Source organism: Zingiber officinale, chromosome 10B (genome assembly GCF_018446385.1).
Source record: "Zingiber officinale cultivar Zhangliang chromosome 10B, Zo_v1.1, whole genome shotgun sequence".
Classification (NCBI taxonomy): domain Eukaryota; kingdom Viridiplantae; phylum Streptophyta; class Magnoliopsida; order Zingiberales; family Zingiberaceae; genus Zingiber; species Zingiber officinale.
Genome location: NC_056005.1, coordinates 1035135 through 1058648, shown reverse-complemented (window position 1 = coordinate 1058648; position 23514 = coordinate 1035135). Strand labels below are relative to the sequence as shown.

General features: G+C 37.9%; 4 protein-coding genes across 7 annotated transcripts; 3 read left to right on the top strand and 1 right to left on the bottom strand.

Moving 5' to 3' along the window:
• The first annotated feature begins 2551 nt into the window (after window positions 1-2551).
• Window positions 2552-14059, top strand: LOC122029329 (protein NETWORKED 1A-like). Of its 3 annotated transcripts, none has more exons than XM_042588274.1 (6): window positions 2552-2740; window positions 2838-2980; window positions 3609-3943; window positions 5318-9774; window positions 9880-11847; window positions 12758-14059. In XM_042588274.1, the coding sequence occupies exons 3-6, from the start codon at window positions 3841-3843 to the stop codon at window positions 13844-13846; spliced, it is 7617 nt and encodes a 2538-aa protein (XP_042444208.1). In that variant the 5' UTR covers window positions 2552-2740; window positions 2838-2980; window positions 3609-3840; the 3' UTR covers window positions 13847-14059. The 3 variants fall into 3 exon arrangements, with proteins under 3 accessions (XP_042444208.1, XP_042444206.1, XP_042444207.1); XM_042588272.1 differs by having other exon boundaries at window positions 12725-14059; XM_042588273.1 differs by lacking the exon at window positions 2838-2980 and having other exon boundaries at window positions 12725-14059.
• A 1535-nt stretch (window positions 14060-15594) lies between these two features.
• LOC122030608 (E3 ubiquitin-protein ligase RDUF2-like) lies at window positions 15595-16366 on the top strand. Its single transcript, XM_042589817.1, has one exon. It carries the CDS (start codon window positions 15699-15701, stop codon window positions 16215-16217), a length of 519 nt encoding a protein of 172 aa, XP_042445751.1. The 5' UTR covers window positions 15595-15698; the 3' UTR covers window positions 16218-16366.
• Window positions 16367-18413: 2047 nt separating this feature from the next.
• Window positions 18414-19948, top strand: LOC122029789 (protein crumbs homolog 1-like). Of its 2 annotated transcripts, XM_042588918.1 has the most exons (7): window positions 18414-18554; window positions 18658-18790; window positions 18872-19024; window positions 19111-19194; window positions 19272-19397; window positions 19461-19565; window positions 19640-19948. In XM_042588918.1, exons 2-7 carry the CDS (start codon window positions 18667-18669, stop codon window positions 19711-19713), a joined length of 666 nt encoding a protein of 221 aa, XP_042444852.1. In that variant the 5' UTR covers window positions 18414-18554; window positions 18658-18666; the 3' UTR covers window positions 19714-19948. The 2 variants fall into 2 exon arrangements, with proteins under 2 accessions (XP_042444852.1, XP_042444851.1); XM_042588917.1 differs by lacking the exon at window positions 18414-18554 and having other exon boundaries at window positions 18561-18790.
• Window positions 19949-20067: 119 nt separating this feature from the next.
• On the bottom strand, window positions 20068-23254 carry LOC122029788 (protein LIFEGUARD 1-like). Its single transcript, XM_042588916.1, has 5 exons — window positions 23108-23254; window positions 22667-23039; window positions 22466-22579; window positions 20474-20631; window positions 20068-20382 (listed from the first exon to the last, which is right to left on the bottom strand). The coding sequence occupies exons 2-5, from the start codon at window positions 23019-23021 to the stop codon at window positions 20182-20184; spliced, it is 828 nt and encodes a 275-aa protein (XP_042444850.1). The 5' UTR covers window positions 23022-23039; window positions 23108-23254; the 3' UTR covers window positions 20068-20181.
• Window positions 23255-23514: the final 260 nt, after the last annotated feature.

Here is a 23514-nt window from a genome sequence, read left to right as displayed (position 1 = left end):
GACAGGGCTCCCAATTCATATTATCTCTTTTCATGAGATCGAATTTGCCATGTTGATCAAGAAAACTAATTTCTTTTTCTAATGCGTCAGTCTATCATACAATTGTCAGATCATCCATCTCTTGTATACAGCTGGAAAACATGGCATCCAACAGTGCACTTGCATATATTGTAGTGCATCTATCCTGACAAGTTCACTGTTATCCCCCACTGAAGTCTGAAGTTTGGACTATGAGTCAGCCCTTCACAAATGAGGTTGCTGCATTGTTTTTTTTCCCTCCATCCATATACGGAGAATGCGAAAAGCGTCGCGAATGCAAACGATCATCAATTAGATATTGAACTGGATTAGTGTGAAGAAGAGTCCTAAGTTTTTCGAGTGAGCTGATCTACCATGTCAATCCAAGGTCATCCATCAGAGTTAACTGGCCAGCCTTCTAAAATCGATCCGCTAGGACCGACTTGCTAAAGCCAACTCTCCATTCTTCCAAGACTAATCTAACAAGACTTATCCGCCAGAGTTGATCGGCCAATCTTTCAACCAATCTTCTTTCTAGCTCACCGACATATTAGACTTCATCGATTTCAGACGGGATTAAATTTGATATTGTCTATGGAAACACACATCTTATCTAAAATGTGAAGATAGATTATGTCAAAAAATTCACTGTCATCACCATGACCCCGGATGATTTCGATAAACAGAACACCGTCATAATACAGGAACAAGAAATTAGAGTTTCTTATGTATCGTTCTCGCTTGGCTATTGGACTAGAAGCTCATGAATCTTAGGCTCAGCAGAATCCATACTCTCTAACTCTGCCATCGGATACTCTAAGGGCCGAGCTCCTTGATCGTATATTCCAGGAGCCAACTCCTCGATCGGATACTCTAGTAGCCAACCCCTGATTAGAAATCCAGTTCATGTCCGATCGATTCTACTACTTGGATGTTCCGACTTATTTCCATACTAACTCGACGTCTCTCCTAGATCCAAATATTTAGACGTTATATGCACATGGATTGACGTGACAAATGGAGCAGTGTGATAGATATAACGTGATCTCACGAAATCTTCTACAATGCCATATGTGATTGGTGAAATCTTTTGATACGACGATGGAACATCTTTTTTATCTTATCTTGATACAACATCCTATCATAAGCACATAATTCTTCTTAACAATCACAGATTTGACATATTTCTCTTTCAAATTATAAAAAGTCCCGTCTCACGGGCCAAAGTACCTACGCGTCTATAGAAATACATGTCACTATACTATACTGTTTATCTTTTTTATTCCCATTGTTGGAGATTAATTTGAGCATCGAAGTGGAAGGCCGGGGTAACTCAGTCTCACTCTAATGCTCCGTCTATCCTTTCCTGTCTTCTAAGAATTTTAGACACCTTTGACAAAAAGACTTTCTGACACCTTTAGTCATCTCTTCTTGATTTTTCTTAGGGAAATGACGATGTTCATGTTATGGGACTTCAATTTTACATGTTTGTGTATGTAGTCGGATGAGAATACTAATAAACTAATCCACAATTATAATGGAAACACACATTTTTTTTTATCATGCATTAGCTATAAAGATTTCTTTACATTTAATGTGATCGGCCATGTCATATTCAATGTCTTGAGCCATATAAGGACGGAGAGATGCTCCTCGTCCAGACCAAAAGAAATATGAATATACATTTTGACAAGTAAACTTCTAATTTATTTTAGCTGTAATTGCTCATTAAAATAAAAATATTTTTATTCGAAAAATTAAGCAAATACCGGCTGTACTATTGCCCCAGGGGTGATCTCGTCAATTCATGATCTTATTAATTAACAAATTATTCTTTGTAAAATTAATCAACATTGTTTATGGAATTAATTAATATGATTCCCTTTCCATAAGCTAGAGCCATCCGTGGGACCCTCTCGTGATTCGTGAATTGCCCGCCGAACCAGTGGCATTCTTGTAAATTTTGCTTCGATTTGGGCTATTGCACTTCCGCTCTGCTTGTGCAAAAGCCTATTTCCTGTCCCATCGGTTCTCTATCGCCAGGGTTTCTCTTCGGAATCCTGGACGATGTCTCGGCTCGGAGAGGCAGCAGAATGACAGAAATGCCAAACGGGTCGGGAATGGGGCCCGCATGTATCCGAGCTACGAAGCCTGTAGCGTGTCCTATCTCGGGCAGGCGATCGGCCTTACGAACAGAGAAAACCAGGGACAAAATCCAATAAAACGCTCCATGTATTCAAAATTAATTAATCGGTAATTAATTTTGACCACAAGGCCTCCTTTTTATAATAATCGTTTATAAAATTACTATAAAAATTCAGGTGCAAAAGTGTGATATTAATTTTTTTTAAAAAATATTCCAACTGTGATTCGATTTTTTTAAAAAATTGTTATGTAATGGGCAAAAGATAAATTGTCATTTAGGAAAATAAGGGATGCCTTTTGGAGTTTTATAAAAACAGTGGGGCGTTTTCTTGAATTTTGCCCAACAAGAGAGGCGAAAAAAGAGCATTACATTAAATTATTACTAAATTAGGAGCTATCAGAGTAGGGAAGGAAGATCACTCCACGGCCTAATCAGCTTCCCGTAGGATCCATCCCCTGCTCTCAGTCTCAGCCTTAAACAGCGCCGCGCTCACTCTACCGTCGATCTCCTCACTGCTGCCATTGGCGTTATAGCCAGCCAAGGTTCCGACACCGGCACAAGGCCACAGCGGACGAGGTGTGTTTTCCCTGTTCCGTTCCATTGTGCTCCGGTTTTCTCTCTTTTTTTTTTCTTGTGTCCACTGTGGCAGCCTTTTGTTTTTTTGTCTTGGTAGTACCGAAAGCATACAAATGGCAGTGAGACAGTGAGAGAGAAGGGAAGGGAGGTTGTGTTGAATGAGAGTGCATGCGGGAAAGGCAGTAGCAACTGATCATCGTCGCAGGCGCTTGTGATTTTGGGTTCAGATTTCGATCCTCGGTACTGATTTTTCTTCCCTAAAATCCGACCTTTTTTTCGTGGTTTGGTTGTTTTATTTTGATCTGCGAGGTGAGTGGCATCTTCTCGTTGGAGATTTTGGTAGGTGGTATTGACATTACCTGCTTCCATATTTTGTCCAAGCTCGGACGTCCAGTGATGATCATGATTTTAAGTAAAACGAGGATTTTTTTATATATGTATATTTAGCAGATCTCGTGCTCTTGAAGTTTTGATTATTGTGTTTTTTTGGATGATTCACTACTCTTTCCTTTTTAGTCGCATGGATTTTTTCCTTGATGAACATCGTTCTATGTTGAGAGTTTTTATAGTCGTGCAACTGTTTTTAACCCACAACAGCTCTTGTATCATCTCGAATTCGGTGATCAAAGACATTTGCATTCTTGCTTGATCTGCACACGAGGTTAATGTAATTTGCAGTCTTAGTTGATTCAAAAGGGTTCTTTTTAGAAAATGTCTTGATAGAAAAACCAGCGGAAAAAGATTTTTTGTTCCTGGTTCTAGTTCTCGTTCTTCTGGCCATTGGCCAAACCGATCTATATGCTACGTTTTACTTGATGCTTCAACTAATTGATTCAACTTAAACAGAACAAAATATCTTGTCTTGCAGATGGTGGATCTAGCCAAGTCATGTTGGTGACAGTCTGAATGAGAAATGGAGGGAGGCTAAATTTGCTTCTCCACTTTTGATAAGATACCGAGGGAAATTTTTGTGTGTGAAATACCATGCTGTATTAACATACTGCATCAGTATGGTACCTAGATAATTCTAGGATAGATATATAACTAAAGACATCAATTGAGATTTCTAAGTATATATCTGTATTTCTGCACTTGACCCCATGGCTACCAAGCTGCATACTGAATCAAGGCGACATTATTCATGGTGGTGGGACAGTCATATTAGTCCCAAGAATTCTAAATGGCTCAAGGAGAATCTTTCAGGTTCGTGATATTGTTTTCATCATCAATATGTCCTTTAGAAAAATAAACTGCATCTACCATACCATTTTTCATGGATATCCAATTCAATAAAACCAGAATTTTTTGTTCATTTCTTTATTTATTAGAATTCTTTGGCAGTGCGACTAGGGCTTGTTTGGAAACCAATGAGTGAGTGAGAGGGAGGAAGGGGCGGGGTGCATGTAAAAATAGAAAGGAAGGATAATTGGGTAAAATATAGGAGTCCCCTTCCTCAAACAGGCATGGAAAATAAGGAAAAGAAAAATACTCTGTTCTTCTATCGACAAATTCCACAATCTAACCATGCCATTACATTTATATCCACTACCATACTTAGGAAAGAGCTTAGATTGCATTCTTATCATGTGCTATATTGTGCAACTTGCCTCTATCAAATTGATCTCTGATACTCTTATTCCTAACTGAATTTTCAATAATGAATCCCAATACAGTTACTGTTATCACTTCTCTAGTGCTGTTCCTTGTGCTTTACTTCCCTTTTAAATGGCTTAGTGAATCAAGGTAGTGTTTGGTTTGCTACTATTCTATGGCCCTACTTACTTGGGTTGATGGATATGTTGATAGATGGATGTCAATAATAGACATCAAGAAGAATAAATTGAAAAATGAGATATCTTAATGCAGCTGATCATGAATTAACATTGTTCTACGCATTTTTGCTTATATGTTCCTAAATTTGGGTCTTTCTTACCTAGTTATCCTCAAATCTCTAGCTAACATATTCTGTAAGATTCTTTATCAGTTGGTACACTGTCATTTAAGGTTCTCTTCAGGTTTGTGGCCGGACTTTCTACCTCAGGAACTCTAGAACTTATTAATATGTAGCTTATTTGATCATAAGTTGAATCACTTCCATGGAAATTCTAGGGAATAATTAGATAAATACAGAGGTTGGGAGGGATGGAGGCATGGATCTTCAAATTGACAGATCCTATAAACCTCCCTGTATGGTTGCAAAGTTTTTATCTACTTACTCACAAAAGAGCATTTTGGTCCAACCCCACCTAGTGGAATAAGGTTTGATTGTTGTTGATGTTGTTGCACTCACAAAAGAGCATTTTGGTGAATTACTATTATTTATCTATTAAGGATTGAATTGAGTTCTCTTATTGCATAGTATGTAACCTTTACCATTATTTCTCCTTTGATGAGTGATATGGTGGATTAGAAAACATGTGAATTTTAACTATGGACAAATATTAGTGATGTGGTCTATCTTTTCCTAATGATTGTATAATTTTCTTATTGATGGTTTTATATAGGTAATAATTAGAATTTGATACTTTCTTGATTGCCATTGTGTTCTTTTTGTCTAAATGGGTCTTGCATGAACAGATGCAGACATGAAAGTCAATGCAATAATCAAGCTGTTAGAAGAAGATGCTGATTCTTTTGCAAGGAAAGCAGAAATGTACTATAAGAAGCGACCTGAACTGATGAAATTGGTGGAGGAGCTGTATAGAGCATACCGTGCATTAGCTGAGAAATATGATCATGCTACTGGAGCACTTCGCCATGCTCATCGAACAATGACCGAGGCATTCCCTAACCAAATCCCATTACTATTATCAGATGAATCTTCATATGTTTCCTCCAGCAATGAGGCTGAGCCACAGACTCCTGAAGCACCTCCACCACTTCGTGCATTATTTGATCCCGATGACTTCCAGAAGGATGCAGTGGGATTCCCATCAGAGTTACTTGTTGTAAAAAGAAATGGGCCATATTCTGAACCAAATGATTCTTTTTCGAGCAAAAAAGGTTTGAAGCAATTGAATGAGATGTTTGCCATACAAGATGAAACTGTATCTACGTCTGAAGGTAGAGTAAGAAAAGGGTTAAAATTTCAAGAGGAAGAGGGAGAAAATATTGAAAATAGAATGCTCAAGTGGTCCAAGGAACAAAATCAAGGTCATGAGAAATTGGATGCAAGCTGTGTGCCGAAAGGTCCTCATCAAGACATTTCCCAATTTTCAGATGAAGACCAAAGTTTGAAGAACCAGACAGAGGCAGAAATTGACCGGGCTAATAAAGCAGAGAGTGAATTTCAAAGACTCCAAAACACAATCTCTAAATTGATTGGAGAGAAGGATGCAAGTACAGTTCAATGTGAGATATCTCTTCAGAGAATAATTGAACTTGAATCTCAACTTTCTTTAACACAAAATGAATTGAAGAAAATCAGTGATGAGAGGGCAAGAGAAGTTAAGAAGTTGCAGAATATTGAAGAACTAAATGAATCTCTTCTTTTGAAGATAGAGCTGTTAACAGAGGAAGCGAAGAAGCACGAGCATGAGCTTAACCAGAAGCAAGATGAATTGGAGAAACTCCATATTGCCATTGAAGAAAAACATCAAAAATGTGCTCAGATTGAGATGGCTCTCGTCTTAAAAGAAAAGATGCATGCTCAATCTGAGGAAGAAGTAGCTCATTTGAGTCAAGAAATTGAAAAAGAAACAAAAAAGTTGAAGGACATGGAACTGTTAAACATGGATCTTCAGGAAAAAATTTGCAAGAGCAATGAGGAATTTTGCAGCTTGCAGAAAGAAAATCTTCATGCTAAATTGACAGTGGAGGAGCTTAAAGAAAAATTAATTTTGTATGAAGAGAAGAATATAGGTCATGAAAATGAAATTCAGATCCATTTAGGCAAAATGGAACTTCTTAATCAAGAGCTTTTCCAAGTTAAAGAAGACAAAATTGATTTGGAAGGGAAACAGCAAGATCTTGAAGCAGCACTAAAGCATTTGCATAATGAGAATTCTGAACTGAAGGAAATCTTGGATAAACATGAAACTGAAAAAAAGATTTTTGTGGACAAGCTGAAAGTTATGGACAATCTTCTTGATAAGAATTGCCTCCTAGAAAGGTCACTTTCATATGCAAATCTTGAGTTAATAGACTTGAGGGGAAAATTTTCAGCACTAGACAATTTGCACAAGGCTCTAAATGGTGAAATTTCCACTTATGCTGCTGAGAAAAAAGCACTAATGTCTCAGGCAGATGATCTTACCCAGACTATAAGTGTTCTTTCTGAGAAAAATCTCTTACTGGAGAACTCTCTTTCTGTTTTAAACTCTGAAGTAGAAAGTTTAAGAATAAAGTTGAAAGAGTATGATGAATCTTTTCTGTTGCTCAATGAAGAGAGATCTGATCTTCTTCATGAAAGGAAGAGTCTTCTTGCACAGATAGAGACCCTAATTCATTTTGTGGAGGAACTTTCAGAGAAAAAATTGTCTTTGGAGAAATCATTATCAGCTATCACCAGTGATGTTTTGAGTTTGATGTCAAAATTGAAAGACAAGGAAGACTGCTATCAATCTCTTCAGGAAAAAAACTCTGGCCTTCTTGATGAAAGAGATACTCTTCTTTCTCAGGTCAAGATTCTTACTAAAGATGTGGAGAATCTCTTGGGTAAGAATTCTGCTTTGGACAGCTCTTTATCTGATGTAAGCAGTGAAGTTTGTGATTTAAGGAAAAAATTGAAGGACATTGAAGAATCTTATGAATCTCTCAGTCATCAGAACTCCAGACTTCTTGCTGAAAGGAATACTCTTCTCACTCAGAGAGAGTTGTTTACACTAAAAAATTCATCCTTGGAGAAGTCTCTATTTTCAGCTAACAATGAGGTTGATTCTTTGAGATTGAAGTTGAAAGACTTGGAAGAATCTCTTCAGTCTCTCAGTGATCAAAACTCTTGTCTTCTTTCTGAAAAGAATAGTCTTCTTTCCGAGTTAGAGGTTCTTACTCAGGATGCAGACAAGCTTTCAGAGAGCAATTCCTCCTTAAAAAACTCCCTATCTAATATAAGCAGCGAGGTAGTGTGTTTGAGGTCAAAATTAAATGACTCTGAAAACTCCTGTCAGTCTTTGAGAGATCAGAATTTTGTTCTTCTTAATGAAAGAAATGCTTTAGTCTCCCAGGCAGAGGACCTTACTCAGAATGTGGAGAAGCTTTCACAGGAAAATTCTTTCTTTGAGAATTCACTAATTTCTTTGACCATTGAAGTCAGTTGTTTGAGTTCCATGTTAAAAGATTTCAATGACTCCTTCCAGTTTCTCAGTGATCAGAATTCTAGTCTTCTGGCTGAAAAAAGAACTCTTCTTTCTGAGATTGAGATTCTTTTGCATAATGTGCACCAGCTTTCTGAAAAAGGTTCCTTTCTGAAGATCTCTCTATCTGATGTAAGCAATGAAGTTGTGAGTTTGAGATCAAAGTTAAATGGCTCTGAAAATTCCTGTCAGTCTTTGAGAGATCAGAATTTTGATCTTCTTAATGAAAGAAATGCTTTAGTCTCCCAGACAGAGGTCCTTTCTCAGAGTGTGGAGAAGCTCTCTCAAAAAAACTCTATCTTGGAGAACTCACTAACTGCTATGAGCACTGAAATGGAGCTTTTAAGTCCTAAATTGAAAGATTTGGAAGAAACCTGCCAGTCATTGAGTGACCAAAACTCTAGTGTTTTGGCTGAAAAAAACATTCTTCTCTCTGAGGTAGAAATTCTTACTCAGGACATGGAGAAACTTTCTCATAAAAATTCATACTTGGAGAACTCCTTATCTAAGTTAAGCAATCAAGTTGGGTGTTTAGAGTCAAAATTGAAGGAATATGAGGAATCCTATCAGTCTATAAGGGATCAGAATTCTGATCTTCTTATTGAAAGGACTGCTCTTGTCTCTCAGGCAGGGGATCTTTCACAAAAGCATTCATTGTTGGAGAACTCACTCGTCGCTGTAACTACTGAAGTTGAATGTTTGAGATCTAAGTTGAGTAATTTTGAAGAGTCCTGTCAGTCACTTAGGCATCAGAACTCTGATCTTTTTGCTCAAAGAAACACTCTCATCTCTGAGGTTGACGTTCTTACTCAAAATGTGGAAGAGCTTTCCAAGAAAAATTCTTTGCTGGAAAATTCTTTTTCTGATGTAAGTACTAGGTTTGAGTGCTCAATGATCAAGTTGAAGGACTTTGAGAGGTCTTGCAAATCTCTAAGTGATCAGAAATCTTACCTTCTTACTGAAAGGGACAGTCTTCTGACTCAAGTGGAAACTCTTACTATTTCTGTCAATGACCTCTCTGAAAAGAATTCCTTCTTAGAGAACTCCCTTTCCAATGTAAGCACTGAGGTTGGATTCTTGAAGTCAAAGTTGAAAGATTCTGAAGAGGCCTTCCAGACAATGAGTGATCAGAATGCTGATCTTCTTTCTGAAAGGAACACTCTTGTTTCTCGCATAGAGATTCTTGCTCAGGATATGGGTAAGGTTTCAGAAAAATATTCCGTCTTGGAGAATTTGTTAGCTGATTTAAATACTGAAGTTGAGTGTTTGAGGTCAAAGCTGACGGACTCTGAGGAGTCTGGTAAATCTTTGAGAGAGAAGAATGTTTATTTTCATTCTGAGAGAGAGAATCTTCTTTCTCAGTTAGAGGTTCTTGCTAACAATATGGAGAACCTTTCAGGCCATAATTCTTTCTTGGAGATCAACCTTTCTGATGCAAGAACTGAAGTCTGCTCTTTGACATTGAAGTTGAAAGAAATGGAAGACTCTTGCCAATTGCACAGTGCTAAGAACTCAGATCTTCTCTCCGAAAGGAAATGTATCCTATTTCAGTTAGAGGTTGTCACACAGAATGCAGAGAAGCTTCAAGACAAGAATTCCATTTTAGAGAGCTCCCTATCTGATGTAAGAACTGAAATTGATTTTCTGAAGTCAAAGTTGAAAGACTATGAAGAATCCTGTCAATCACTCCAGAATCAGAACTCTGCTCTTCTCAGCGAAAGGGATGCTCTCGTCTCTCAGGTCACCTGTCTTTTAAAGCAAAATTCTTGAATTTATTCTGTGATATTTCATGTTATTTCTGTTATACATTCCTACATCTTAGCCTTTTCCATGTTCGCGTGTCAGGTTGATAGCATCACTGCAAATCTGAAGAATCTGGATAGTAGTTATGTAGTGTTAGAAAACAAATTCTTGAAAGCTGCAGAAGAAAGAGATCTGACAACAAATCAGTTCAAGGTTCTGCAAGATCGTTTGGAACTAGAAAAAGAAGAATATGGAACACTTATCCAATCATGTAAGAGTCAGATGGCTGCATTAGAGGACCAGATTTTTCTTTTGCAACAGGAAAGTAAACTTATAATGATTGAACATGAAGCAGCACAGAGTCATTTAATTGGCGCTTCAGTAGAAAATTTTGTGTTGCAAAGAAGTTTGTGTGATGTACATGCAAGGAACCTTTCTCTCTCTATAGAACTTCAGGAAAACATACAGGCATGCCGACGTGCTGAGGGTCTTGTTTCTGATCTTGAGAAGGATAATCTCATTCAGGTTGAAAAAAGAATGTCACTGAAAGAACAAAATAAGCGGTTATGCCAGGCAATTAATTTATTGCAGAGCACTCTAATTATTGACAAGAGCTTTGATTGTCTGGATGAAGTTCAGGATGAAGTTCTCCTGGATATGGTAGTTGAAAATATCTTGGCATTTGTTTCTGGAGCTGAGCATAATAATCAACTATTGCATCTTGAGATATCAGTTCTTGTCATTCTTTTGAAGCATGCAATGCTGGATCTGAACACTTTGAAATTGGAGAAGTGTTCTCTAGAAAGGGATCTTGCCATAAAGACCACAGAATTGTTAGCATTGGAAAACAAAGAGCAAGAACTTCTAGAATTAAATATAAATCTAACAAAGGACATTGAAGCAAGCAGCCACAAGGAGGTAGAAATAAAGATTGAGATTGAGGTTCTCTCTAGATGTTTGACTGAGCTGCAAGAGTCTCTCATGACATCTAAATGTGAAATACTAAGTTTGACGGAAGAGAATAAGATTCTAATGGAAAATCTTTGTATTTTAAGACAAAAGTGTGATCTATCGGAAAAGGAAAATATTGAAGTGCTCTCTGAGGCAGCCAAATTGGATCATCTTTGTTTATTCTTTAATAGCCTTTGTGCAGAGAGAGTCTCTGAACTGAAATGTTTCACATCTGATATTGATTCTCTTCATCATGTTAAAAATGGCCTCATGGCTAAGGTTTACAAGAAGAAGGGGGTGATTAGGGCCCTCAAGGAACAAAACACCCATCTTATTAAATCACTTATCTGTCTGGAAGAAGATTATAGAAGTCATATGCTACTCTCTGAATTTGATTTGATTACAACTGCATGCTTTTGTGAAGAACTAAATTTTGAGAGACAGAGCATAGAGAATAAATTACTAAAAACACAGTTACAGCTGTCAGAAACAATTCAGAAAACTGAGTCAATCCAACTGGAGAACTTCAAATTAGGTGGCATTCTTCATGTGCTTCGGCTGGATAATGAAACTAGTAAGATGGTCAAGGAACAGTTGGAGCAAAAGATTTCAAATTTATCTCAAGTGGTTGCTGACAGGAATCAGGAGATGAAATGTGTTTATAAAGAAAATGAGATTCTGCAAGTGGAAATTGATCAAAAGCACACAGAAATTGACATCCTTTTAAATAGGAAGGAAGATTTATTTTCAGAACTCCAAATACAAATCCATGAAAATGATCTCTGTCAAGTAGAAATGGAAGCACTGTTAACTGAGGTCCATCTCTCCACAATTACTGCAGTTTTATATGAAGAAAAAATCCATGAGCTGATAATAGAAGACGAACTCAGCACAATCCTGCAAAAAGAGACACTAATGATTGAGGTAAAGTTAATTAAGGAGTACATTGATACTCTGAAGAAAAAGGTCGATTATCTTGAAGGACGAAGTCATGGGTTGGAGGTTGATTTGGGGGTTTATGAAGCTTTGGTTACATCATTGTGGAATAGTATTGCCTCTCTGGGAGATCAGATTATTGAAGTGACAAGAGTTAGATCAGCAGTACATCATGACAATGAGGTAATCTTCTGTTAAATAAAATGAATCCGACAGGCATGATCCACTATACATAGTTCATGAACCTCAAAAGTAGATTGCAAGTAAGTTTAATTCTGTGAGTTTAGAGGAATTGGAAACTACATTAATACTAAGATGGTTTTAGATTTTGGTAGATTCTTAACTTTGGATGTTAGTGATATTGTTTTTGCTATTGTATAGTCTAGCTGGTAGCTCGTGTCCACTAGGTTGAACTCAATGCTCTAAGTTTGACCTCTGACTTTGTGATCTCTAGTTTCTGTGCTGAAGATATGTAAATTAAATGGGAAAAAAAAACAATTGTTGGACTAGAGTATGTATCCTATTGTTATGCTTCAAATTGGAAATGCACCTATAAGTGGAGTTGAATTCAAAATCTATACTTAGTTGAAAAGTGCAATTTTTATATTTGATTCTATAATCTTAGATAGACAGGCACAATTCTGACTGAAATTGAGAAATGAATTGTTTGTTTGGCTGTGTCTGGCCTAGACTAATATTATTTCACATTCGTTAATGCATTATTAAGTGACAAAACTGAATCAACCTATTCTGTTGGAAATTGTTACATTGTGCTGGCAGCTAATAGAAGTAAGAACTAGCAATTTGCAGACTCAAATCTATTTTTTTTCCTCTCAATTAGACAAACATGCAATGTTCAGTAGCTTTTCTGTTGCCTACTTTTTTGTTTTTGTTTCTAATATAGATCCACATGCTTGTCGTGGAGTATTATTGTCTAGTTGGTGAATTTTCATCCTAAATCTTCTATAGAATTTTTTCTCTAGTTACTTAGGTTAACTAAACATATTTGTTAACTGAGTTTTATATATTTATTTGTAACACTCAACAAATCTTTATACAGGATATGTCCTTGCTTTCTCATTTATATCTACAGGAAAATCATCCCAGTCAATGTCAAACAGGCATAAAAGTTGAAAGTGTTCAAATGTTGGAGAAGTTGATTACTAAAGTAGAATTTCTTCGAAATGTGATCAAAGATATCCAAAGTGACGTAGAGCAGGAAAACTTTGAATCGACTGAAGGAATTGAAAGGCTAAAGAAAAAAGAACTGCAGGAGCAGGAGTTTCAAACACAACAGAATTTTATTAGACAGTTTGATGGAGTAAATGATGCTGAAATCTCAAAAGGGAAGAAGACCAGAGAGATGATGAAGGATATTCAGCTCGATAAGGATTCAAGTTCTTTACCTAATGTGGCAATTGATTCTTTTGGTATAAGCAGGATTAGCAGTAAGGAGATTGATGATCAATTATGGGAAACTGCCGAAAGCAATTACAGCAACCAGAAACTGAAAGCATCAACCACTGCCATGGACAATGACATAGAGCCAGTGGAGGAAGAAAAGAGTGAATACCCTTCTTCGGAACTAATGGTTGAAAAGGAATTGAGTATTGATAAGCTAGAGGTACCCATTATAGTTCCTGCATGTCAAAAAGAATGGAACAAGCGAGTCCTAGAAAGGCTAAGATCTGATGTTCAGAGGCTGTCAGACCTTAAAACAAATGTGATTGATTTGAAGAGGAAACTAGAGAGCTCCCAAACGGGGAAACTTCCTGCTAGCTTCAGTCTTGATACAATTAAAACACAGTTAAAGAATGCTGAAGAATCTTTATTGGAGTTGTTTGATACGAACAAAAAGTTAAGAAACAAGGCTTTAGAGCATTCCTCAGATGCCGTCAGTACAGAATCTGAAGAAAGCAGCAGGACATTAAGGAAAAAAATTTCAGAAGAAGCAAGGAAGCAATCAGAGAAAGTCGGAAGATTAGAGCTGGAACTACATAAAATCCAATATGTGCTGCTGAAACTCGAGGAAGAGCACATGACCAGGCACACTCAAGCTGTGGACAGAAGAGCCCGAACACTCCTGAGGGATTATATCTACGGCCGAAGGGGTGGCAATCGACAAACGAAGAAGAGTCCATTCTGCGGGTGCATGAGGCCTAAGACAAAGAACGATCAGTGAGGTCCTTAACCACATAAATAACACAGGCGTTTCTACATAGAGCTGAGTCTGAATCTATTCTCATTGAAGCGTTATCGTTTCTCTGCACCCTTTTTCCCCTCGAGCCTAAATTTTCAAATGCTCAATCAACTTGTTGCTGTCAACTTTTGCTTAGTTAAAGAATACCTGTACATTCTAAGATGGTTTACTTCTCGATGGGCTTCGGATTTATCAGGCTTGGCGTTATTAGATAGAATAGAAGTTTTAAGCAGTACTAATTTCATTCTACTAAGCGTAAATAATCACAGCCAGTATACTTGCACCTATTGGTAATTATGTCTTGGGCCATTTTATTGGAAAAAAATGCAAATTGAGTAGTGTATTGCTTAGAATCAAGCTCAATTCCAAAACTTGCTGTTGCTTTCTGGGTGATAGGTTCAATTCTATAGAAATTTTTTATCAGTCGTTAAGTTAAATGGGAATAAAATATATTTTGAGATTATATCGTAGTTATAGATATATCGTAGTTAGAAATTAAATCTGTGATTTTGAGTGGCATTCCTTCTATTATTTTGTAGCCCTGGGAATAAAATATGATTATATCCGATACAACGAAGCTGGAAAGTCGGGGTTGATGTGGTCGTTGATGGGAAGAAGACTTTGATCCTCGTTTTTTGCAAAACAAAATCAAAATTAAGGAACGAGTCCCGGAGTTGATCCTCCGACACTTAAGTTAGAAATGGAAGCAACAGAAATTGAGTGACAGAATAATTTAGAATTTGATAGCTTAGATCTTGAGATAGGAAACTTCTCTTTTTTTATATCTTTCTTTATGATCCTTCATCTTCTCCCTGTTTAATGACATTAATTGTTAACAGAAGACATCTTTGTTTTGACTTCATTTAATGGCAGAGTGTTCTGCTTGATTCTCTTCCTGCCTGGGCCATATGCGGATGTCGAGCCGGGGCGGATGTCTCAGTCGACAGCTAATGTCCCGGTTAGTCCTTGCCGAGCCGACCAGACACCCGAGGGATAATATCCCGATCGACCAATATATCTGAGCGGCCTGTGTATGTCTAAGCGGCATGATTAGTCAACCCCCACTCGGATTCTGCAGATGAGTCATTCAATCCTGACATTGACCGATGTTGATCATCTTGACTCTGACCTACACGTGACAATTGATCCATACCACACCGATACCATATGTGCCCCTCTTTATCGCTGCATCAAAACAGATTTAATCAATCAAATAATCTATCGCAATAGAAAACAATTGAAATTATCTTCTATCTTTTAACCCAAAAATATTTAATCATGCCCTACTTTATTCGGGATCTATCTCTATTTGCTTCGGTAATCCAATGGCCCATTTCATCCGCCCTGTCTTTACAATAATTACGCAGCTGTTTCGGACAACCAGCGTTTACCATTATTATCTTATTAAAGTCCGACGCGCAATAACGTGGCGAGATTATATACGCCGATTTATTAACGTGCCACTATACTATTGGATCATAAATAGGTTTGCTGTCGCGGATCGAGTATCCGTAGCCTCCTAGTGTTCGACCTTTAGACGGCGGAGGCTTCCACGTTGTTTCGGAGTAGGTGGATGTAACGGGCGAAACTTCGTTCCGGTTTCCTGAAAGTTGAATTCATTTCCCCTGCGACTGCCAATGCTGTTGACGATATTACTCTTCGGATTCTATTTAATTGCAAAAATGCCACCTCGGCTTTGTAGTCATCGTTATAGCAGGATGGCTCTGATGTAATTATGGCAATAAGTATGGGTAGTTTCGACTCCTTGTTCATCGCCGGAGTGTCGTATTAAAATGGGGACGAAGAGAAGAAACCGGAGAGAAATCTGAATCTGATGTTGCCGGGAGTGGAGTTGGCTCGGAAGCGCAGGATGCATAACCGCCTCGACGGCTGGGCGCGGCCGCCGGAGCCTTCGCCCTCGGCGCGGCTCCCCCTTTCGCACCGGCCGTCGCCCTCGACGGCGATGGGCGAGTCGGCGCTCGCCGCGCGTCTCCGCCTCGCGGAGAAGCTTCAGAGCATGCACGGCTCCCACCGCCCTCCTACTTCTTCTCCTTCTTCTTCTTCTTCTTCTTCTTCTTCCTCCACCGCTTGCGGCGCAGCCGGTAGGTCGGTGGCGCTTGGGTCTGCTGCGGATGCGCAGGAGAGCAGCAGGAGTGGAGAGGCGCTGCAGAGGAGCAGGTCGAGGGTGGAGGTGTGCGCGGTGTGCCTGGAGGAGGTGCAGGCGCAGCAGAGGGTGACATGGCTGCCGTGCGCGCACAAGTATCACACGGAGTGCCTGCTGCCATGGCTGGCAGCTCGGTCGCAGTGCCCCTGCTGCAGGACTCATGTCGCTGCTCTGCCTCTGCTTTCCTAGCACTAATTTAGAGGCCTTTGATTTTGCTGAAGATGAAGAAGAAGAAATGAATCGATCTTGATTAATTTGTTGAATTCATTCTGATTGTGAATCTTCTGTGGCTGAAATCGATATTGGTATCAGTGGAAACAGGAATGCCAATTTCACGAGTTTGATTGGGTCGAACATGTTAATCGGCTGGTTGGTCAGCAAAGATTAGTCAAGCGGACTTGTGTTTCCTAGGGGTGCAAGCGAATTGAGTCACGAGCGGATTTGTGTTCGATTTGTGTTTTCTAGGGTGCAAGCGAATCGAGTCAATTCGTGAAGTTTTTGAATCGATTTGAAAAATATTAAATTTATATTTAAAATTATCGAATTTGAGCCCACTCAAACATGAATGTATATATCTTCGAACCTATTCGATTGTTCGCTAGTGAGCTATACTGGAATAATTATTTTTTCATAATTTTAAATTAATATATTTAAATTAAGAGAAAAATATGTTAGAATCTCCAAACACAATTTAAATTTTGTATATAATTTGTATGTAATTTTTTTTTAATATAATAAGAATTAATTTATCTAATTCTCTCTTAATTTTTTCAATAAAGAAATTTAAAATGAAATATAATTTTTCCAGCATATTATATTAAAATTTTATATATTTTTTTTATGTATGATTCTTCTTTCATCTCAATAATCAATTGAAAATATATGTTAATCGATTGAGTTAGGTTGAATCGATTTGGTTAATCGATTGGTTGATCAGGTAAAAAATAATGATGTTCAATTAAATGGAAAAATATATTAAATTTTTGTTAAATTTATGAGGAATTATATTAAGTGAAAAAAAAATCATGAAAATGTATTCAATATAAATTTAAATATGTTAAATTTTAAAAAAAATTATGTCTCATTTTTATCTTTTTTTATATAAAAAAAGTGAGTGACAAATAGATGATGTTTATATACATGAAAATTTTAAATACACGGATGAAAATAATTTTTTTTTTAACATGTAAGACTACATTCTAGGTTTAAGTTTTGATTGAAAATTTGAAAATAACTTATCGTTAAATTAATGTTCAAATAATTTACTAGGGTATTTTGAATTATAGTTCAAATATGTAGATATTTTTCTTTTTCATGTTGACCTTAGGACGGGTTGACGGAGACACTGAAAGCGAACGTATTCACCTTTTACCACAAATATATAGATATTTTGAATTATAGTTGGAATATATATATTGAACACAAATTTAAATATCAATATTTTTATATTATTCACCCTACTCCTTTCCATCTATATAAAAAAAAAAATATTTGGATGAATTTAATTTAAACATTTTACGTATCATAATCCTGCATTTTCATCGAATCATTAACGAGTTAACAATCTGGTGTCAATGTTGGGCCGAATCGATTCTGGAGGCCCATTGGACGTCTCTGTAGTTTTCAACGTGAAATCCATGTTTTTCTCAATGTTTGCTTGGATTGATTTACAAAAATAACGTTTTTAATTTCATTCATTTCATCATCCAATACAAACCTCAACTTCCAAATTTAAGGGGAATAAAAAACAAAGTTTATCATTTACCCGGAAGTGTGTGAATTAGGCTGCTTCTTTGAGTTTCTAATCCTTGAAAAAAATTAGAGGACATCGCTTTGGTTAGTGCTGTAAGGCATCGTTTTGTCAAAGGATTAAGGAGAAGTATAAAAAAAAAGCGACTTTAATTATTATTTAAACTTATCAATCCTTACTCTTCCGTATGAAAACCATGGCACAAGATTTCCTTCGATTGCTTTCCGTCTCTTTCCAAAGTTATGAGATTTCAAATACAGAATTCAAAAGGATCGAAAGATGCAAATTCCACTAAAATATTTTAAATTAAAGACTCGAGTAGTCGATGGGTCTGCAGGTTAATGTGGCATCTCTTCGGAGCGACAAAGCAATCAACCGAATGTGTTTGTTTTTTGGAATCCCCAAAAAATGATTTTGTGAAGTTAGTGCGTTATCGCTTCCCCTACACTCTCTCCTGGGATTTTGATTTCGGTGAAAATTGACTTGTTCTTGTGATCTTCTAGAAATAAATCAGTCAAATGTTTGAATGAATTTCCCCATAAATTTAGTCACTCAGTTTCCGTAAATGCTTCTTCCTTCCATCTGTCAAAAATCTCCATCAGTGGAAAATTCAATTGACTTTCGTGTGCTCAGATACGAGAAGAAGAATGCCAAACGATTACGGCATCGAACTCCCAACGGCCACCTTAATGAAGTCCGGTCGTGAACTTCAAGGCGTGGCCCAGTGAACGGTGGATACTTATTTCACACATTTCTCGAGTGTCGACTCTCGATCGGTGTGCATCGATTTCCAATGTCAATTTCGCATTGTGACATCGTCCCCTCGCTTTAAAAACTTCTCCCCTTTACTGCTTTTCGTTCCTGGCTCTCCTACCGCAGGGAAGGCAGATGGATCGTCGTCCTAAAGTCGAAGTGGCGGTGCTAACTCTGCTTGCTCTCCTCCAGTTCCTCGCCACTTCGCACAGAGCAGATGCAGGGAACCCGCTTGCTCCTCTCCTCCAGCCTCTCTTCGGTACATCCTCCTCCTCTCTCGGCGTGCTCCAATAGGATAAAGTAATTTGAGGTGGGTTTTGTGGTGGAATGGAATAAACAGGTAATATGTGCAATAGGAGCACGCAGTGCGGAAGGGGAACCTGCGAAGAGTCATCGGACGTGTTCTTCGGTTACGTGTGCAATTGCGACAGGGGGTGGAGCCAGTTCCATGTCGGAGATAGCTTCAGATTCCTCCCTTGCGTCGTCCCCAACTGTGAGTCGTCTTCCCCTCTTCCTTGCCATGGAACAGCAGTCGTATACAAATGGCCGTCCTGATTCAACTCTGGAAATCTTTTGTAGGTTCCCTAAATTATAAATGCTTCAATGACTCCGGGACTCCGGCAACGCCTCCTGAACCACCGCGTTTCCCCAACATATCGAACAGTAAGTTTCATGATCCTTGATATACGTGAGAGCTGAGGTTGAGGATGTATAACTTGTATCGCCTTTATTTCCAAAAGTTTGTTCCGTTGCCTACTGTGGAGGAGGCCAGTGTGTGCAAAACTCGACGTTCGGGTATCATTGTGATTGCCATGAGGGCTACAGCAATCTTCTCAACAGCACAAATTTGCCTTGCTACAGAGACTGTAAGAATATTATTCCTATGAATATTTGCCTAGGACTATTTTGAAGCTTTAAACCCGATTTAGGTTCTTTGGGAGCTGATTGTTCCGATCTTGGTATTACGCTGAACAATTCTTCGTCGTCTTCACCGCCAAGTCTTTCAGATAATGGTGGGAATCCATCTGGAGGAGGTAAGACTAGACTTCTGTATCTCGGTCATAGTTAAACCACTTTTTATTAACACTCTTCTAATGCTTGTCGACAGGTAGGTTTGCTCCAAATAGCTTCCTGTGGATAGGCAGCTTCTTGGGGATTTCCTTTATGGCTTTAGTGGGATAGCCAGAAACCATAGTAGCATGATATTTATATATACATACACTATCTTATCATACTAGATGATCATTTTCACTTTGACATTTTACAGCATTTTTTTTAAATTTTCTTCCACCTATTTAATAGGATTTTGAGATCTGATGTAAATGGCATTCAGAGCAGCCACTGGCTCTGATGAGGATGTTGTTTGATCATTCTAGATTGGTATTGGAATAATAAAGTGGCAGATCATTTATTAGAAGTTTGATTGGTTTATACGTATCCAAGTCTAATGAAGACTCTAAAAACACATGAATAAAGCGAAACAAGATAAGAGCATTGATTTCTCGAGTCATCCCAATTCACTACGACCTAAGGGAGTTGGAAAAGTAAATGTTTTCATAAACTGTAATTGCCTTTATATGTCTAAGCAAGCAAGTTAGGAAGGACCTGGATTCTCTGCTGGCATGAAGTCAATCATGCGTTGATGGTTGATTAGTTGTGCGTTGAGAAGCCCAAGAGGGACATGAAGAGGTTAATGATGTCCATGTACAAGCTGATTGCAGCAATGATGTATTCGTTGTAAGTGTGGCGCTTGATCATCCTCTCAGTGTCCATGATTATAAAGCCTGAGAAGATAGTCGAAGCTATGCAACTATATATTGTATAGAAGATGCTTGGCAGAGGGAAGAAAATCTGCAGGATGTTCGCATGAAATAGCTCATCTCGTCATGTATTAACCAGATAAAAAGTTAGCAGACGATCAAAATAAACAAAGTATCAGTACCTGAATGATGAGATAAATTAGAAGCACCGGAAGGCAGGCAAATAGAAATGGAAATAGAAAGGAAAATTCATGGCCTTGCCTTGCCGCCCAGAAAGTGTATAATGTGAGCCCGATGACAATGGCACTAGTAACAACTACAGATTGTAGCATGGCTCTACCTATTTCAGTTGACACAGAACAAATATAAACATCAAATGCTATTTATAAAGCATATAAATTGCAGTTGTGAGCATTCTCAGGTGCAACTAATCATAGAATTTGTTTCTTAAAAGGATAAAATCAAAATTGTCATAATGCTTATAGGAAATAACAATATTCAAAGCGTATATAGGATTGTTAGGTTGTTCTAAAAAAGCTGCTATTTTGGGTGTATGATATTAGGAACTTATCTTAGAGACCATCATGAAACATTTCCATATCGCTAATTTCAGAATTTATCCCACGCCATAACACGAAGTTCAAGGATATAGAAAATTTGAAGTTAATGATTTTCTTCCTATGATTATTTGCTTGTTATTGGTAACAGGTTTATACATTTTGAATTGATTTCATGAACTTCTGGTATTGAGAATTTAAGATTTGCAATAACTAACCAATTTATGATTCATAACAACCTAAAAATTCACAGGAATGGAATCATTATGTCGCTCATATACTTGTTTTCACTTTAAACGGTCTAAGTATTTAGAGAAAACCTGTTTGATTGCAATTTTGTTTCTTTTTAAGAATAAATTATGATTCATAACAACCTAGAAACTCACAGGAATGGAATCATTATGTCGCTAGTATACTTGTTTTCACTTTAAGTAACTTTAAACAGTCTAGTATATAGAGAAAACCTGTTTGATTGAAATTTTGTTTCTTTTTAAGAATAAATTAACATGGGTGCTCAACTCATGTTTAGAATGACATAATAAACTTGCAAAACAGGGTAATGTCTAAGAAAATCTCATGCAGTAAGAGACAGGAGTAATCGTCAGAATTAAGTTAAAAACAGCTAAGTAGAGTTATTCAATTTCGTTAGTCTGAATTTTGAAGTTTATAGTTAGTTGAACCAGTTCAATCGAGAACTAATCTCTATTTGGGTCAGGTTCAACAAAAAAATGTTAAGAATTGATCAACATCTTTTAAATTCTTTATGTAGTGTCATCCTTTAACTATTCATCTCTATCAATCAAATCCATTTCTCAATAGCAAAAGAAGATGATGCATTTTTTTTGTTTAAATAGGGGTATCCTAGACGTGTAGCATGGAGGTTGTCCTAGAGATAACATGCTACACTGGTCATATAGAGAGATGTCGTCATAGTAAGAAAAACTAAAAAATGCTTCCCTTATTTGTGTTAGTATTGCAAACTTTGATAGTATCATATTCTTGCTAGATTAGCAGTAAACTTATCAGGATCCATAATTGTGAGAGTTTTTCAGGTCCTGATGTTTTTTTAAGAATTTGATTGGAAAATAAGAAGGAAAGAAAGTATAACAATAGAGCTCCATGTGTAATTTTATAACTTTTTTCTATTCTGCTGATAACTTCCATCTAATTAATCGGATTTAAAAGTTGGAAATTGTACCTCTAACCCGGCATCAACATAAGCATACCGCTACAGTGGTCAGTGATATGTAGAAAGACTATATTACTTAAATTTAAAAAAAAAATCAACAGGGACATCATTCAGAACAAGAGATAAGGTTTAAGGATTATTCAAACAGTTTATTTTTATACAATGTTTGGTCCAAGTATTTCACACATTCCATATGTACAATTCATACAAAATAGAAAGAACAGCCAAAAGTAGTTGATAATAAAGTGATTACCATCACTCCATCATCACTCTAATTGAATATCGACCAAAAAAACAAAGGATAAAAACTGCATATGACATTGACGGATTAGTTCACTTCTCTCTTAAACTACCGAGCAATTAACAAGTAAAGAAACAGAAAGGATTTCAAATTAGAACAAGGAAGAAATTCTATGTTTTTTTCTTACCGCCTACAATCACGGACGTCACTCCGATGCAAAGGCTGATGCTGACAGTGTAAATCGCCAAAAAAACCAGGTTGATCGGGTGGCGCTCCCGGAAGCGCAGCACGGGCCACACCACTATCCATGGATCACCAACAAAAGCGAAACAGGAAAAAGTTACAAGGAAAAGTAAAGGTGATACAACCTGTTATTCGAGTCGATTACCGAGCAGCGGCAACAGGATGAAGGTGATAATGACGCCCCACGCGGGCATGGTGCCGGAACGGAGGAAATCGGGGATGGGGTGGACGAAGGAGATCACGGAAGCGACGCCGGCGGTGAAGACGAACTGGGCGGCGATGATCGCATAGACCTTGCGGATGAACATCCAACGAAGCCGGGGGTCCTCCGTCATATTCGGGTACAAAGGAGCCTCACCTGCCGAAGCCGGATCCGCCTTCCCCGCCTCAAGGTCGACAGTCGCTTTCGATGGGGCATCCGGATCCGCCTTCCCAGCCTCGATCTGAACAGTCGCCTTCGACGCAGCAGGCGGCGCGACCATCCCGGCCTTCGCCGCCATCGCAGGACTCTCATCGACCTTCGACATGCCAATGTCGATCAGACTCAAAAGAGAGGGAATGCGGTTGGGGAGGAGCGGAAACTCACAAGAAAGAAATGCTGATCAGGGAAACGTGGTCCGATCGCCCGGAAGGAAGCGAGGATGAGGATGAGCGAAAATGGAAAGCGCTGAGTAGTGCGGTTGCGTACGACGAGACGAGGTGGCTTGCTTTCCTTGTCTTTATCGATAATCCGAACCCTTTGGTGGGGGGCATGGTTCTATATATGCTGTATATTATTGACTTAAAGTTGTAATCTTTATTGATGGAAAGCCCAGAGTGAAAGGAATTCTTTTCCCTGCTAAATATGCCAAACAATTAATGCACTGCCTCCTTTACTAGCTGGCCCTGCCCAACTTTACACCGCATTATTAGGTTGCGATATTTATATAATAATATTAATTTGTAATTTGAATATCAGAATAGGATGATTTTTTAAGAGGATTAAAGCATATT

Excerpts from the sequence above, each read along its gene's own strand:
- LOC122030608 (XM_042589817.1), top strand. The coding sequence starts at position 15,699 with ATGTTGCCGGGAGTGGAGTTGGCTCGGAAGCGCAGGATGCATAACCGC.
- LOC122029788 (XM_042588916.1), bottom strand. The coding sequence starts at position 23,021 with ATGGCGGCGAAGGCCGGGATGGTCGCGCCGCCTGCTGCGTCGAAGGCG. Across the intron at positions 20,632-22,465 it reads GACGTCCGTGATTGTAGGCG|GTAGAGCCATGCTACAATCT; the intron begins GTAAGAAAAAAA and ends CAACTGAAATAG. Across the intron at positions 20,383-20,473 it reads TAATTTATCTCATCATTCAG|ATTTTCTTCCCTCTGCCAAG; the intron begins GTACTGATACTT and ends AACATCCTGCAG.
- LOC122029329 (XM_042588273.1), top strand. The coding sequence starts at position 3,841 with ATGGCTACCAAGCTGCATACTGAATCAAGGCGACATTATTCATGGTGG. Across the intron at positions 3,944-5,317 it reads GCTCAAGGAGAATCTTTCAG|ATGCAGACATGAAAGTCAAT; the intron begins GTTCGTGATATT and ends TTGCATGAACAG. Across the intron at positions 9,775-9,879 it reads GGGATGCTCTCGTCTCTCAG|GTTGATAGCATCACTGCAAA; the intron begins GTCACCTGTCTT and ends TTCGCGTGTCAG.
- LOC122029789 (XM_042588918.1), top strand. The coding sequence starts at position 18,667 with ATGGATCGTCGTCCTAAAGTCGAAGTGGCGGTGCTAACTCTGCTTGCT. Across the intron at positions 18,791-18,871 it reads TCTCCTCCAGCCTCTCTTCG|GTAATATGTGCAATAGGAGC; the intron begins GTACATCCTCCT and ends TGGAATAAACAG. Across the intron at positions 19,025-19,110 it reads CCCTTGCGTCGTCCCCAACT|GTTCCCTAAATTATAAATGC; the intron begins GTGAGTCGTCTT and ends AATCTTTTGTAG.